The 17,242-nt window shown below is 43.8% G+C and overlaps 1 protein-coding gene across 1 annotated transcript in view; it reads right to left on the reverse strand.

The window, feature by feature from the left end:
• Window positions 1–1,759: 1,759 nt before the first annotated feature.
• LOC144768000 (uncharacterized) overlaps window positions 1,760–17,242 on the reverse strand; it is a 52,917-nt gene continuing 37,434 nt past the window's right edge. The window contains exons 2-3 of the mRNA XM_078651394.1: window positions 15,701–15,887; window positions 1,760–5,687 (exon numbers count right to left, since the gene is read on the reverse strand). Coding sequence (XP_078507520.1) covers window positions 3,574–4,995 — 1,422 coding nt within the window. The 5' untranslated portion in view covers window positions 4,996–5,687; window positions 15,701–15,887 and the 3' untranslated portion in view covers window positions 1,760–3,573. The remainder of the gene's footprint in view (window positions 5,688–15,700; window positions 15,888–17,242) is intronic.

Here is a 17,242-nt window from a genome sequence, read left to right on the forward strand (position 1 = left end):
AACTGTCTTTGGGTATAATACCAACACACGCTTTTGAATGCTAGTGACTTTTGGCTAGGGTCAGCACTTCTTGAAGCGATGGCTTTTCTTTTTGCCACTGGGCGTCTCTCGTTTTGTCGAGGGCGCATCCCAACATGAACTGATCTCTTAACCACTCCTCTAAAGCTGCACCACAATTGCACATGAAAGCCAATTTGCACAAGGTAGTTATGTACTGTTCGACCGAATCATCCTGCCTTTGCATCCTTCTCCCGAAGTGACATCATTCAAGGACAGTACTCACTTTGGGAAGGTAGTGCAAGTCCAACTTTTTGAAGCAGATCTCATATTCATTAAGAGTGGCAGAGTGACTATCAGAGAGTTCAGGAAGGTGTTTAAAGAATTCTTGTCCCTCAGAGCCCAAACAATGCATTAACAATGAGGCTTTCCTCTCTGCGCTTAAGGAAGTGCCGCAGACACGAGCATAATGTGTGACAACCTTCTTTCACTTCAGCCATGAGAGAGGAGGAACTCCTGGAGATGTCAACAAGAAGGGAGGGGCAGTGACATTTTGTATGATGTACGTACTATGTTTTGACCTAGGTACAACTTAAGGGTGATCTTCAGTGATCTGCTTACAGTGCGCAATATTCACAAACCTTATATGCTGTGCGTATCAGCGAAACTGTGTGAAAATTCAGCAATAGAAATTTAGCCAATGAGCGCAATCCCAGAACCTGTATATGCTGTGAGCATCAGCAGAACCATCAGCCCGATTACTGATGGCACATATTTATATAGGGAGGAGTCACTTTAGTCTGGTGCTCAATTACATGTGTAGATGTGAGTCTGGTGGTGCCTGATAACTGAAAGGCACACATTTATTTACATACAATTTCATATATGTCTGATTCATTATTCCTATTACAGCGCCTTCTACCTTGAGAAGGCCCATCCTAGAAAAGTGTGCGGACAAAACACATGCCAACAAATCGAGGACAAAGGGATTGGAACATGGTCTAGGAACACTTACAACAAATCCTACATCGAACCTCACGTTTAACTGATGAAGCGCAAAGAGCGATATAAAGCAATATACTGAGAAAAAGTAACCTTGAGAATTGCTGCTAATTAAAGTAAATTTTAAAAAAACTAATAAAGAACTACATAACAACAGCGGTGTGACCTGGAAGCTGATTATTTCTACATGTAGCCCATGTCTGTGATTACCTTACAGTGGTCACATTTATCATCCGCGTGAGAAGGGATGGTTGACTGGGTTTTCTGATTACAGAAGCTCATTTACATACAAAGGGGGGTGACAGCCTGCTCAAAACGCACAGCACAACTTGTTTACGTAAAATGCTTGTACACAAACAGGGTAAAGTCTTTTTTTTTTTTTTCATTTTCTTTAATACATCCTGCACCTCGCTCTCTTCTTCTCTTCCTCTCATTTCAATTCATCGTAAAGTACTCAAATTCACTTTTGCTTTATCAGCATGGCACTTGTCGGGGTTGACACAGTTTGATGGGGTCCCCCCTATTATCTAGAAAAGGGACTCAGTTCCACCTAGCTTCTTAGCCTGCAACTGGGAAATGTTACTTTGCTTCTTGCATCTGCAAACACAGGCCTCAGAGTGTCCCCTTTATTTATTTGTGCGAGTAGCGCAAGAGAGGAACAGAGAACTAGACAAAATTAGCCCTTCTATTGCTTAATACACTGTAAATGTGAAACACTTTGGGGCTTAGGGGCTGGATAAAGAACGTCAGGAAACAAACACAAATTAAAGCACATTTTATTAATTTGCCGAACTGTTTAAAAATGTAATTTCCAAGTTCCACATATCTGTTTAAAAATATTTACACTTACAGTCAATTCCGAGTTTAGTTACAAACCGATAGTGGGAAAAACACATGATGTATAAAAACTGAAACCAAAAACTTCTTTTTACATTATTTTATGTTTCTTGTTTTTGGTTTTTAAAACAGGCCGTCAACCTTTTCCGTGAAAATTATTATGAGGGCCGACATCACTTCTTGTGACATCACTACATGTGACGTCATTGCGATTTGCATATGATAATGGGTTCCATCACTATTTTCCTTACTTGTTCCCTGTTTATTTGCATGACATGGGTCTATAGGTATTAAAAATAAATATATAAATTCACAGGTATTCAGCTCGTTTCTCTGGTGATGTCACACATTGACATGTATTTGGCTGCTTCTTCTATTTTAAGGTGAATACAAATCACCTGCCATTCCCCCTCCTTCCATTTCTCTCTTTCTTTTTCTCCCCCTTTCTTTGTCTCTCTCGCTCTCTTTATCTCTCCTCCTCTCCATCTCCCACACACTCCTGTTAGCATTAGCTTCATGAATGTCACTGCCACTTCTGGCATTCATACAACAAATCCTTCAGAACATTTGAGAACAAGGGACAATCAGTGTGGAAGACAAGTTGCTGTGAGTGCAACTGATTGTCCTGGCACATATATGCTTTTGATGTGGGTTTTCGCTATTTCACTACATTCTTCATAGTCTGCTGCTTACAGTGGTTCAATTCTGGTAAAAAGTAGAGTTTGGCAAGACACTGAATTAATAGAGAGAGCCAAGTCGGAGAGGAGCCACGGGTCACACTTAGCTATAAGGCCCAAAGCACAAGCTGATTCATCAACCGATATCAGTCTGTAAAAGATGCAGCAAACGTTACTTAAAAACAAGGTATATGCTCTTTTATATCTAAAAATAGGTTATTTCTTGAACACCTGTGCTTCGCTTTAGTTCATTACATATACTGCAGTGGCATTTGTTAATAGTAATACATAATTTTTTTCAATGAAGCTTCCCATCTCCAGAGCCCTGACAACATGTCAGTTCATAGGTTTTATTACTAATCCGACAAGTTAGCTGAAAATACCGTTGTTAGTCCTAGTATTGCTCAGTGTTGCTTTTACAGGTAGTGTGGTCAGGTGCGATTTAATGTTTTTCTTTGTATCTCTTCTTCACCAAATAAAAATCAACAATGTTTCTTTTCTTTTAGTCCACATTGTGCTCAGCTCCCACTGTGTATCCTGATACATCATGACGCTTTGCTATGTGTACGGAAATGAACAATCACTGGAAACAAACACTTTTATAATTCTGCAAATACTGTTATCTGTTTTTCTTCTTTACTGCTAGTCGGGTCTTCTATCATCTGGTATTTCAATGTTCCACATAATTAGAATTTAATCTTTTTCTGTAATTCATTCCTCTCATAATACCTGCACTGTTCAGCTCTTGTCTATGTCCTCAGATGGGTCAATATTATTTTTGATGTTCTTAAGTTCTTTCCGGAATCTCTGCATCTCTAGCATTATTTCCATGTGAGTTAAATGAAGGAGTGTATTCACTGAGGGCTGTGTGGGATCGGAAATTGACAAAAGCCCTTCTCACTTTCAGTGCCCTTATATGTTTTCCCCCTGTGTGTTTGCTGATGACTTTGTAGCTCTAATAGTAGACTAAAGCTCTTCCCACATTCATTGCACTTGAGTGGCTTTCCCCCTGTGTGTGTTTGTTGATGTTTTCGTAGGGTTGATAACCGACTAAAGCTCTTCAAACATTCACAGCAATCATATGGTTTTCCCCTGTGTGTATTCGCTGATGTCTTTGTAGGTCTGATAATTGACTAAAGCTCTTCCCACATTCATTGCACTTGAATGGTTTTTCCCCTTTGTGTATTCGCTGATGTCTTTGTAGGTCTGATAATTGACTAAAGCTCTTCCCACATTCATTGCACTTGAATGGTTTTTCTCCTGTGTGAGTTTGCTGATGATACCTTAATGCTGAAGAGTAACTAAAACTACTCTCACATTCACTACAATGATAGGGTTTGTTACCGGTATGTGTTCGCTGATGACTTTTTAGCACTGATAATTGACTAAAGCGCTTCCCACATTCACTGCAGTTGAATGGCTTTTCCCCTGTGTGTGTTTGAATATGTCTCTGAAGGCTTGATAAGTGTCTAAAGTACATCGCACATTCACTGCACTTGAATGTTTTTTCCCCTGTGTGTATTCGCTGATGAATCCTTAATGGTGAAGAGTCAATAAATGCACTGTCACATTCACTGCAATGGTACGGCTTTTCCCCTGTATGTGTTAGCTGGTGTCTTTGTAGTACCGATAACCTACTAAAGCTCTTTACACATTCATTGCACTTGAATGGTTTTTCTCCTGTGTGAGTTTGCTGATGTGTTTGGAGGTTTGATAATCGATTAAAGCACTTTGCACATTCACTGCACTTGAATGGTTTTTCCCCTGTGTGTGTTCGCTGATGTGTTTGGAGGTTTGATAAGTGACTAAAGCTCTTTACACATTCATTGCACTTGAATGGTTTTTCTCCTGTGTGAGTTCCCTGATGATACCTTAATGCTGAAGAGCTGTGAAAACTACTGTCACATTCACTACAATGAAAGGGTTTTTCCCCCGTGTGTGTCCGCTGGTGACTTTTTAGGTCTGATAACTGACCACAGCTCTTCCCACATTCATTGCACTTGAATGGCTTTTCTCCTGTGTGAGTTCGCTGATGAGACCTTAATGCTGAAGAGTAACTAAAACTACTGTCACATTCACTACAATGATAAGGTTTTTCCCCCGTGTGTGTTCGCTGATGAATGTGTAGGCCTGATAATCGACTAAAGCTCTTCCCACATTCACTGCAGTTGAATGGCTTTTCCCCTGTGTGCATTCGCTGATGTGTTTGGAGGGTTGATAAGTGTCTAAAGCACTTTGCACATTCACTGCACTTGAATGGCTTTTCGCCTGTGTGTGTTCGCTGGTGTATTTGTAGTTCTGATAACGTACTAAAGCTCTTTACACATTCACTGCACTTGAATGGTTTTTGTCCTGTGTACGTGTGCTGATGAAGCTTGAGTTGTGATGACAAACTAAAGCTCTTGCTGCAGGTGTAAGATTCTTCTTTCTTGGTTACTGTCTGTAGGTCGGGTATATATTTGTCTACATCCCATGACTGCATTTCCTGATGGGCCAATATGGCTGATAAAGTACTTGTGTTTTTCTCACTCACTTTAAATGTGTGCTGTATTTTGCACGTTTGATTTCTGTTTTAACAATAAAATGCAATAGCCACCAAATATTTGCCACACTCCTAATACGTAGAAGGTGTCTTTGTAGCCGATTGTGCCTTTAGCTTGGATTATGGCTATGCACGCTTGCAGGTAAAGTTGTATCTTCCTTCCGGCCGGTGCAAATTGGAACAGCCTTTTGATTTGTAGATATAAGAACTTATGTTTCCTTTAGCCATCAGTTGTCTGGCTCCACTCTGTTGTGCTTTTCTCCGGTTGCTGTGGTTTGGCCAGAAAGAGTTTACAATCCACCCAGAGCACTGAATGATGGTTGTAATCACATCATACCGATACCATACTCAAAGTTGGTATTAGACATTTGTTTATACAGCAGGCGGTTTGTTATTGTTGTTGCCTTAATTTTCCTAAGGTCATTTCTTCGACTTGTGGCATGGAGGTGCACAGCTCAGACTCTTACATCCACCGAACTGCCCTTGACTGCTACATCCAGTAACTGTCAGTTTGTGTGCAGGTTCCTCTGTCGCCGACTGCGCTGATATTTTCCTGAATACTGTAGCTCATTATTTCTGCTATTATTGAAGATTTACAGCATAAGCTTCTTTATACATTCAAGGCTTGCTTTCTGTTGGATGTAAAGATATTTAAAATTACTAAATTGAAACATAATGGAATGAGAATTCACAGTGTTTAACTGGTTGTAAAAGACATTTCGGGGATATTTACCAAATCTCCACGCAATGCGGCGCAAGACCCCTCCCCTTCCCCCCCATGAGGCTGCGCTGCGTTGCGCGACAGGGAGGGAGCAGGAAAGCACCATATTTTCAAAGATATGGCTCTCTCCTTCCTTTTCCCTTGCTCTGGCGAGAGTGTGTGTGTGTGAGGACAGAATCAAACTGACATGGGAAATCAATCACACATCTATTACATTTTTAGATGTCCTAATCACTATAACCCCAATGGGTTTTACAACTGACCTTCATCGCAAAGCCACTGATCGTAATAATACACTTCATTTTTCAAGCTTTCACCAAAGTGCACTCAAAAGACATTTACCATTTTAACAAATGCTTTGTGCCAAAAGAATTACTTCTAATCCGAACTTGGCGGAAGAACGTATTTAAGAAATGGGTAAGAGATTTAGCAACAGAGGGTACCCCAGCAAGATTGTGGAAGAAGCAAAAACTCGTGTAGCTTTGATCTCTAGAGATGACACATTAAAAAGAAGAACCAAGACTGAACACACCAGAATGGTGTTGGTATCAAAATTCTCTATCACGAGCAAAATATTCAAGAAGATCATATTAAAACACTGGCCAATCTTTAGGATGGAGCCCGACTTTCAAGGTATATTTGAGACACCACCAGTGTTTGCATACACCAGGCATGCAAATATTCAAGAAATTCTCAACAAAGAACCAAGTGAAAAAATGGAATATAAAGGCACTCGAGCGTGTCTGAATTGCAGCAATTGCAATAATGTCATCAAAGGTAACGTGGTTACACATCCCATGAAGGGGCATGCCATCAATCTTAAGGTGAACGCAACCTGTGATTCTGCCAACCTAATCTATCTGGTGAAGTGTCCATGTGGCAAGATTTACATTGGCAAAACTGAAAGGAAAATAAAAGTGCGCAACAATGAACATAAATCGAACATAAGAACCTACAATGAAAAATCAAACATTGCTGTACACTTCATGGAATCTAAACACAACATTTCCCAATTGAAATTTATGGTTCTTGAAATCATCAAAAAACAAGAAGGCATAGACAACAACAAACATGTGTTACAATGTGAGATTGCATGGATCTATAAATTGCAATCAATGAAGCCGTTTGGACTTAATGACCGGCTTGAATTCAGTTGTTTTATTTAGCCACCCTTGGTGGTGGTTTTCTGATGCTACATGTACTTACTGTGTGGTTTACACCGCAGATTACTATTCATGCCTATTTACTGACACATTTAATCATGGCCGCCACACTTGGTTGCAGTACACATTGTCCTTTTATTTTCCTTTTTCTATTTTCCCTCGTCACACCCCACGTGACTGTAGCAGCCGATTCGTGCTACTTTTCTTTTGCTATCGGCACTCCCCAAACACTCGCAAACATTCGAGATCACCCATTTGGAACTCCAAGTAAGTTTGGTTCCCCTTTGCATAATACGCATGGGTGACTTTCACTGTTATAAATTGTCCACACGATTTTTAGAGGCGATGTTAATCGTTACGGTTAAATCGAACCACCGGATTTAATATACAGCCTTACACACTCTCACCGAGCACAGCCCCTAGTTGTTCATTACACTGGATACTCTCTCGCTGAGCACAATTAGTTAAATGCTACCCACCACTGCATTGAAGATTACGCTGCTACCTAAGACATGTTTAATTATTTATTTAGAGCTATGGTTACATGCTAATATAAGTTGTTAGATGTTTTATGTGTCAATCCGATGGTTACAAGAATGTTGATTGCCATATCCTTATGTTTCAGGGCTCCTTGATAAAGGGCCAAGATGCCCGAAATGCATTGGAGTATTTAATAATGCATATTTTGAGATAACGACCTTGAATCATGCATCGTGATGAAATATACAATAAGCTTGATATGAATTGAAATATCAGTCTTGGAAAAATAAAGAAATCTTTGAAACTTTCGAAAACTTAAAAGGAAACTTTTTGGAGTATTTTTATTAAGAACCCATGGTGTGCCCATTTCAGGGATGCTCTCACATATAGGTGGTTGCACAGTTTGGTATCAAGAATTGACGTGCATGGATGGACATGTCACCTGCAGGAGCACCCTAACTTATTGAAATCTTAACATTCTATATACAAACTTGTGGAATTATAGCAGTGCACCCCCCCCACCGTTTGCTTTTTCAATACTTTTGTGACATAAACACAGTGCAAAATTATTTGTACATATCCTCCCTCTTTTTTGCCGCCTTTGAAACTTAGCAATATACACAGATATTTAACTGAAAGTTATTTTGATCAGGTGACATCTTATTAATGTCTGAAAAGTAGGTGATTTACACGGGTTTACAGAGTAAGGGTGCTCACGAGGCACCCAAGTGCTAGAGGTATAGCTTAAGATAGACGCATAGGGTCAAGATTTCATTTAAACAACAATAGATTTTAGAAAAAGAGATGGATCAGGAGTGGCTGCAAAATTTCCAGTAACTCTTTACAAAGTATACGACAAAATTAACTCCATTCACACACTTCTTCTCGTTCCTTTCCTATTCACTTAAGATCACCTCAAATGCCAACTCCTGTCTTTACCTCGCTGTTCATAAGTCACCTTTGACACTTTTAACAGCTCCCTTGGTTCAAGCATTTCTGGTTTCTTTAACCTGGAAGACTGGAATATTATTGTGAGTTGAGGGGGGTTTCCTATCGCCATAACATCTGTCCATCTCCCTGAAACTAGTGAAGCTTTGATAAGAATGTGTTCTCTTTGATCCATCCTAAATCATTGTTGCATTTTATATTGTAATGGTTTTTATTAACTACACAATAAAGAATTTTTTACATCGATAGTGAAGCTTACAGCACCCGGTTCTGGCCCTGAAAGACAACTTTAAAAAGCAAGTCTTTAGTTCTTCCTAAACTAGATAAAGTTCTGTAAGATGCACCTCCTTCCAGGGCTTTTGTGTAAAACAGAACGAGGGGTTCACTGTAAGGCCCGTCCTTTACATTGTAAGCGCAGATAAGGCAAACAAACGTTGATTCATATAATTTATTATTCAACGATATCAGTCATTTAGTACTTATAGAGAATCCATCACAACCAATAATTTACCTGACATATCCCGGCAGCAGATGTGTGCATATTAAGCTTTTTCCCCCTTTTCCACCATTACATGGCATCTGGCATGATGTTGCCCGTTTGGGGCCCAGGATGCCACTTTGTGACTGGATGGGCATTTGGAAGATCGGTAGGAGGTGTCAGTTATCCACAGGTGATGCGGCATTTCTACCTTTCCATATTTCTCAAGTTCAAGTTTACTAATTTCCTGTCCTTCGCCCCCCTACTGCCCTGTGGCTGCCCACTCACTCTGTGGGGTTTATCAGAAGTCAGATAATGGCCTGATAGTCGCAAGGCCATGGATCTCATTTCTTCTACAACACTTATTGCAGACATAGGGCCTAGTTAGGAGTTTGTCCAACAGATTATTGCCTGAAAACTAGGGGTGGTTAAGAATTCCGCTCTGCCGGGGGAGCTTGCAAGGTTTTGCCCACAGGTACGGAGTTCCAAAAACTCCACAAAGTGATGCAGAACTGAGCTTCTTTTCTCAAGCGGTTCGCCAACGGTAAGATGGCGAGCGCTTGTGAGAAAATATGATGCGCTAGACCTCCTGGCGAGATTTCTCATTGCGGGAGATCGTGACCACTTGAGTGTAGATATCTGCCATTCTCGTTGATGAAGTGGCCACCTAATTAGAATGTCAATTCGAGCGGCAGAAAGCAGCAGCGCCCTCTGGCGTGACGCGTAGTGCCGTTCATGCTGATTTTACAATGCAGGACAAACTCCTGGCACTAAATATCAGTGAGAGCAGCGCAATTTAACAAACTCTGCCACTTGCGGAAGTCCGCAGAGTGTGGAGTTTCGTGGAACTCCGCAGGGTAAAACTCTGTGAACTATCAATCAATCAATCATAACACTTGTATAGCGCGCTACTCACCTGGGAGGGTCTCAAGGCGCTTGGGGGAAGGGGTCCGCTACTGTTCGAACAGCCAGGTCTTGAGTTGTCTTCTGAAGGCGAGATGGTCCTGAGTCAGTCGAAGGTGGATGGGGAGGGAGTTCCATGTTTTGGCCGCCAGGTAGGAGAAGGATCTTCCTCCGGCGGTGGCTCTTCGGATGCGTGGAACGGTGGCGAGGGCGTGGCTGGTCGATCGTAGCTGGCGGGTGGGTGTGTAGAAGGTCAGGCGGTCGTTGAGGTACTTGGGGCCCAGGTCGTGGAGAGACTTGTGTGCGTGGGTGAGGAGCCTGAACGTGATCCTCTTGTTGATGGGGAGCCAGTGCAGGTCCCTCAGGTTGCCGGAGATGTGGCAGCATCGGGGGATGTCCAGGATGAGTCGGGCGGAGGCGTTCTGGATGCGTTGGAGTCTTCTCTTTGGCTGTGGTTCCGGCGTAGAGGGTGTTTCCGTAGTCCAGTCGGCTGGTGACGAGTGCCTGGGTGACCGTCTTCCTGGTTTCGGTCGGGATCCATCGGAAGATCTTGTGGAGCATGCGTAGGGTGGGGAAGCAAGATGATGAGACGGCGTTGACTTGTCTGGTCATCGAGAGGGAGGAGTCCAGGATGAAGCCCAGGTTGCGTGCGTGGTCTGTTGGTTTGGGAGCAGTGCCCAGGGCGGGGGGCCACCTGGAGTCGTCCCAGGCGGAGGGTGATGGTCCCAGGATGAGGACTTCCGTCTTGTCTGAGTTCAGTTTCAGGCGGCTGGTCTTCATCCATTCGGCGACGTCTTTCATCCCTTCGTGTAGGCTGGTTCTGGCGGTGTCGGGGTCCCTGGTGAGGGAGAGGATCAGCTGGGTGTCGTCACCAAGGACTAATCAAAACGTGACAGATATCCGGTCTGCCTTATTATAATTGCCATAGGATGTAATGCATTTTTAATGGGACGGGCAGGGTACCCGTCACATTTGTGATGGAATAAACCATCCGCTGAAATCTAAATCAGGCCTTTGATGTACATTGCGTCCAGTGTGGCTAGCTGGGCTTGAAGGATCTTGTGGTTTGTGGGTCTCTCACTGCTTTGAGGTCAGCGCCAGGCAGAACTTCTGTCAGCAGCGCCTTGTGCAGATCTTCCATCCAGGCAGGACTTCTGTCAGCTGCAACTTGTGCATATCTTCCTTTCTAGGCAGGACCTCTGTCAGCTGTGCCTTGTGCAGATCTTCATTCCAGGCAGGAGTTCTGTCAGCTGTGCCGTGTGCAGATCTTCCTTTCTAGGCAGTACTTCTGTCAGCTGCGCCTTGTGCAGATTTCCTTTCTAGGCAGAACTTCTGTCAGCCGCGCCTTGTGCATATCTTCCATTCTAGGCAGGACCTCTGTCAGCTGCACCTTGTACAGATCTTCCTTTCTAGGCAGGGACTTCTGTCAGTCGCGCCTTGTGCTGATCTTCCTTTCAGGCAGGACTTCTGTCAGCTGCGTCTTGTGCAGATCTTCTTTTCAGGCAGGACTTCTGCCAGCTGCGCCTTGTGCAGATCTTCCTTCCAGGCAGGACTTCTGTGAGCTGCGTCTTGTGCAGATCTTCCTTCCAGGCAGGAATTCTGTCAGCTGCGCCTAGTGCAGATCTTTCTTCCAGGCAGGACTTCTGTCAGCTGTGCCTTGTGCAGATCTTCCTTCCAGGCAGGACGTCTCTCAGCTGCGCCTTGTGCATATCTTCCTTCCAGGCAGGACTTCTGTCAGCTTTGCCTCGTGCAGATCTTACTTCCAGGCAGTACTTCTGTCAGCTGCGCCGAGTGCAGATCATCCTTCCAGGCAGGACTTCTGTCAGCTGCGCCTTGTGCATATCTTCCTCCCAGGCCAGACTTTTGACAGCTGAGCTCTATGCAGATCTTCCTCCCAGGCAGGACTTCTGTCAGCTGTGCCTCATGCAGATCTTCCTTCCAGGCAGGAATTCTGTCAGCTGTGCCTTGTGCAGATCTTCCTTCCAGGCAGGACGTCTCTCAGCTGCGCCTTGTGCATATATTCCTTCCAGGCAGGACTTCTGTTAGCTTTGCCTCGTGCAGATCTTACTTCCAGGCAGTACTTCTGTCAGCTGCGCCTTGTGCAGATCATCCTTCCAGGCAGGACTTCTGTCAGCTGCGCCTTGTGCATATCTTCCTCCCAGGCCAGACTTTTGACAGCTGAGCTCTATGCAGATCTTCTTCCCAGGCAGGACTTCTGTCAGCTGTGCCTCATGCAGATCTTCCTTCCAGGCAGGGGCTTCTGTCAGCTGTGCCTCATGCAGATCTTCCTTCCAGGCCGGGGCTTTTGTCAGCAGGGCCTTGTGCAGATCTTCCTTCCAGGCAGTTCCTCTGTCAGCTGCGCCTTGTGCAGATCTTCCTTCCAGGCAGGACTTCAGTCAGCTGTGCCCTGTGCAGATCTTCCTCCCAGGCAGGACTTCTGTCAGCTGTGCCCTGTGCAGATCTTCCTCCCAGGCAGGGTCTTCTGTCAGCTGCGTCTTGTGCAGATCTTCCTCCCAGGCAGGGTCTTCTGTCAGCCGTGCCTTGTGCAGATCATCCTTCCAGGCAGGACTTCTGTCAGCTCTCCCCTGTGCAGATCTTCCTTCCAGGGAAGACTTCTGTCAGCTGTGCCCTGTGCAGATCTTCCTCCCAGGCAGGGTCTTCTGTCAGCTGCGCCTTGTGTAGATCTGCTTTCCAGACAAGGGCTTCTTTTCTCAATGATCAGTTCAAAGGTCGGTAGAGGTAGAACTGTTCTAGGTCATCTTCTTTATTTCAGTTCTACTGGTCATGCCACAGAGCTCGAGCTCTGAGATGAATGAGAGTCTGGATTTTCTGAGCTCTGTAGAGCATTGAGACAGTCCTACCACATTCAGCACAAACTACAAGACTCCAAAAGTCAACACTACAAGTGCTGCTCCAAGGTTTAATTCAACCACTGTATCTGAACATCCCGTGCAGGAAACTTTTCAAAACTAGAGGTACCTGGGCTTTCTCTCAGTGGCAGCTGGTGACATTTGAAAGTGGTGAGACATAAAACAATTGTTGTACTTCACTGTGGCGAGCGAGCGAGACTGAACCACCTACGGGGGGTGCAAATGGTGCATTTTCAAGCAAATTTGAGAGTGTAATCCCACTATTCGGACTCCTGCCTCATATTCGTCATTCCTGCTGACGCCCTGCACCAAAACACGGACAGACCACACCTACCCTACATTAAGATAAGGCCTTCCGCTACTACCACACGCTACACAGAGACAGATCCCACATACTACATAACAACAAGTGATACCTGTAGAGTCCATGTTCAATGGCTTCCAGCGTGCATAGACAAGCATGGGGGCAAATTCAAAGACAGAGCCATATCGAACAGAAGAAAATATTTTAAAAACATGATTTTAAAAAACCGAGGCCTGACAGTTCCCATTCACTCAGCTTTTAGATGAGCCTCGGTGTGACAAAACAAAATCCTAGCCAATGAATGAAAAGTTTTTCTGATGAATTGGTGTTATTCCCAACGTCATTGCGGGGCAATTACAAAGACACGTTTTATATTTCACAGACCAAAGTTGAATACATCTACCACACGAAAGAAGTTAATAATTAATGAACTAAGAACTGCTTAAACAATTGCAGACAAAGGTTGTTTCTGGTTTGGTAACGCCTGTCACAATGCAGCTTGATTAAAAAAAATTAACTCTTCACAGTTTGTACAACACAATAGCAGATGAAAATGATGTTCAATAAAACAAACACTTATGATTCTTATGTACGTACGCAGCCTGTGGTGTGATTCTTAAGCACGCAGCCAGCTCCTAAACATGTCTGTTGAAAGAAGGGCGAATGCCAAGAGTAATGAGGTAGCTAGGTTAAAAAAAAATACCTTAGGGCCAGATGCAGGTAGCCAAATACCGGTCGGTAATGGCTGAAATTACAGTATTTTGGCCGTTACCGACCGGTATTAGGCTTTTCAGATGTAGGGGCCTAATTTAAGGATTCGATAATTTACCGAATCGGTAATTTAAGGAATCGGTAAATTACCAAATTCTTAAATACCGTTTCGGTAAATTACCGAAACCTTAATGCAGGGAGCACTCAAATGAGTGCTTTTCCCATTTTAGGATTTGTTATTTACCACCAACTACAAGTTGGTGGTAAATATCAAAAACCCAAAAAGAAGCAATTTTTTGCAAATTATTACAGTGCCATGTGGCAGACATACATGCCCTTAGGGCATGTATGTGTGCCACATATGCACCCATACACTATTCAGGGGTGCAACAGGGTGTCAAAGTGACACCCTGCCACCCTTCAATGTGTTCCCCCTTTTACCGAATTGGTATTGTATTTACCGAATCTTACCGATCCCGTAATACTTACCGAATGAATACCTACATCCCATTTACCGAATCTAAAATACTGAATCGGTAAATTTGGGTATTTTAGAATCAGTAAATCTGGATTACCTACATCTGGCCCTAAGTCTTGAACTGACTCGTATTTATGACTAACCTTCACGATTCCCACTGCTTTCGTACATTCCCTGCTGCGACTACACCTGGAAACAGCCAATATAAAAGTGGCCTGACCCCATGGTTATGTGTCCCTCTTCGGAAAGCCCCGCAGAGGACTTCTGGTGCCTCTGCAGCCTCTGTGAATGAGAGTTTAGCCGCACAGCTTGTTAGCAGGAAAAGAATAATAAAGTTCACTATCGTAAAGATTAAGGACTGAGCCACACTTAACAGGCAGTGAGAGTGTGAGATGCCTCCTGCTTGTCTGGCATCTGGTCGACGACACTGCAGGGAAGACAATCCGTGGTGCACAGATACGGCCGTGGCAGGGTGGACTGGAGGACGGGTCATTTAGATCGTATTCCCAAGCAGGGGAGGCTATTAAGATATTATCAACATAAAACACAGCAGCATCTTTGAAATGGCAGATAATATATTGTGTAAGGAGAGATGCCGATTTCCAAGCAGGAACACAAGCAGCTCGGCGGGAAGCAGAAAACAGGCAGAGAGTTCTTGCAGGCCAGGCCAGGCACTTCAGCGCTCAACCCTCCAATGACTCCTGAAAAACCTGTCATCAGAATGGAATAGTGTTTGCAGGACACAACAGATCAGTAAATATGCACATGCTATGTATATTGTATTCAAGTTTGATTTGTTTTGCTCGTATTTTACAGTGCAGAGACTGCGGGATTTAGGATGCTAACGGTAATCCACAGTTGAGAACTTAGTAAAGAACGTTGTTGATGCAGATAACTGCACTAGACGTTGATACAACCGTATCGTCTACCCTGGGTGGGCGGCTTTATGTGCACCGTGTCTGAGTCTCACAGACTATCTTTATTAACCAATACTCCACTTGGGAAAACGCCATCTTCTTTTTATTCCGGTTATGAAAGTTCCTGAATAGTTAGCAAAGACACAAGCCCAGGGAGTAACACAGGCCCCCACATCCCCCACAGCCCCCTCAGTACTCTACTTACGCCGGAGAGCTCCGGATTAAACTTGGAGGGAGGCCCCCTCTGTGAACCTTACCCCTTCAACTTTCGTTACACCACTGCACAAGCCTTCTCTACAAAATGCGTCGGAGGATAAGGTACGCTGGAAAACCGTGATAGTATCTTGCTTGTTAACAGAGAACGCTTTTGGTTTTGTCAGCCTGAGAAACGATGGTGACACTATACGTTAGACCCTTGGCATATTAATACGCAAATTCTTGCAAGCAGTGCTACCATGCACTGTCAATCAAAGAAGACCCCTGCTGTTGATATATAGCCCGATTGTTTTCAATGATAGGGTTCCATAATTTTAGGAAGATGAAGCATTTATGGTGGGAACGTTTAATCGGATCCCATGTGGTCATGTAAACAGTCGCAGCCGGCAAAGCGGGGGAGTTCACGCCGGGGGGTAATCTATCAGTATCCTATCTATATAAAATAAAAAAACGTACCTGCTTCCTCCGGGACCGCATCAGGCGCCTCCGCCTCAGCTCCTGCTTGCTCCGGAGTCCTGGAGCTCTTTTAGGCAGCCTCCTTCTCCTTCTTCCTTCTCCCCTAATCCAATCACAACTCTTTGTGATTGGTTAGGCGCAGCGGACAGATCGCACCGGCATTTTCTCTACGTAGGCTGCATGCAACCTTAAAAAAAAAATCAACACTAGCTACAGTATGATTGCAGATACTAAAAATGTAACATCTGATAGCACAGTAAGCATTTACATGTTCTACCTTTTTGCAAATAAAGCGCAACCTTTTACTCTCTCCAGCCCATCCTATAATTTGTATAGCGTATTTTATATTTTGTTTAATTCTTTCTTTAAACTATTGGCTTTCCTATTCAAAGTGCTGTCTCTCACAGGCAGGGCTGTCATAGCACTGTAAATATACAAGTCACTATTCCCTAGTGCACCAACCAGGATTCAAATTAGCGACCCTCCAGTTTGAGAAGAAGACATCAGAATTTATAACACTAAGCAATTGACCACTTCATACGGGATAGTTTAACTTGCATTTTCTCTTCATTTTAGATGTGTATATTATATTACAATTCCTCCCACTCTGCCCCGATTGGCAGGACCCTCCTACAGCTCAAAGTTCTGCTGCCGTATATTGTGATTTTACAAATGAAGGCTAAAATAAATAAATGTAAATATCAGAGGCGCTGCTTGGTCACCCTTTCCCCCACCTTGGCCAAAGCCCGTGCACCCTTGCCTTGAGAGACGGAACTGTGAGTGACTCTGGTACCCTGATTTCATTTTGGCCTCAGCAGGCAGAAGATACTGTGTGCGCACTGCATGACCAGGCTCAAAATTGACCCAAAGACCCAGAGCCTGGCTCTGGGGACGTAGAAGGACACTAAAAGCACACTATTGGTGGGGCAAAGATTACGATCTGTGTCACTGGCTATGTACAGTGAGTAGTGGTGGCAGCGTACCATGTTCCTAGAGGTCATCGGCTGAACTGGTCATTTTACTTGTCCGAGGGTGGCCGCGATGCCTACAGGGCATTGAGTAAAGTTCCATTCATGTGTCATGACTAGACCTCGCATTGTTATGTTATGTTGTTATGTTATTTTATTTTTATATAGCGCAAATTACCACTGGTCTCTAAGCGCTTAAAGAGAGTGAGCAGGACACTGCCAGATTGCCGGACGGAGGACATTAGCATCCCCGTTTGAATTTCGAGACGTGTATTTATAATATAAGGTAGCAGGGCTCTATATCGTTTACACATGTGTAAGTATGTTGTTATCAGTCGCATCCATGTTCGCTTGCCCATCTTCTAACATGGCACAAGATGGTAAATATTGTCAGCAATCCAGACAAGAAGGGTGTAACTTTGGACACAAGGGTGGAGGGATGGAGTCAGGACCGCCTTTTAGAATGTTCACACTTACTGTGCTCATGTTGTAAGTATTCCCACATGAAGGCAGCATCATCACTACCTGCTGTGAGCAGCAATCACCCTGCACAAAGTCCTTGTTTGTGCAGCAG

This window comes from Lissotriton helveticus, chromosome 1_1 (assembly GCF_964261635.1).
Source record: "Lissotriton helveticus chromosome 1_1, aLisHel1.1, whole genome shotgun sequence".
Classification (NCBI taxonomy): domain Eukaryota; kingdom Metazoa; phylum Chordata; class Amphibia; order Caudata; family Salamandridae; genus Lissotriton; species Lissotriton helveticus.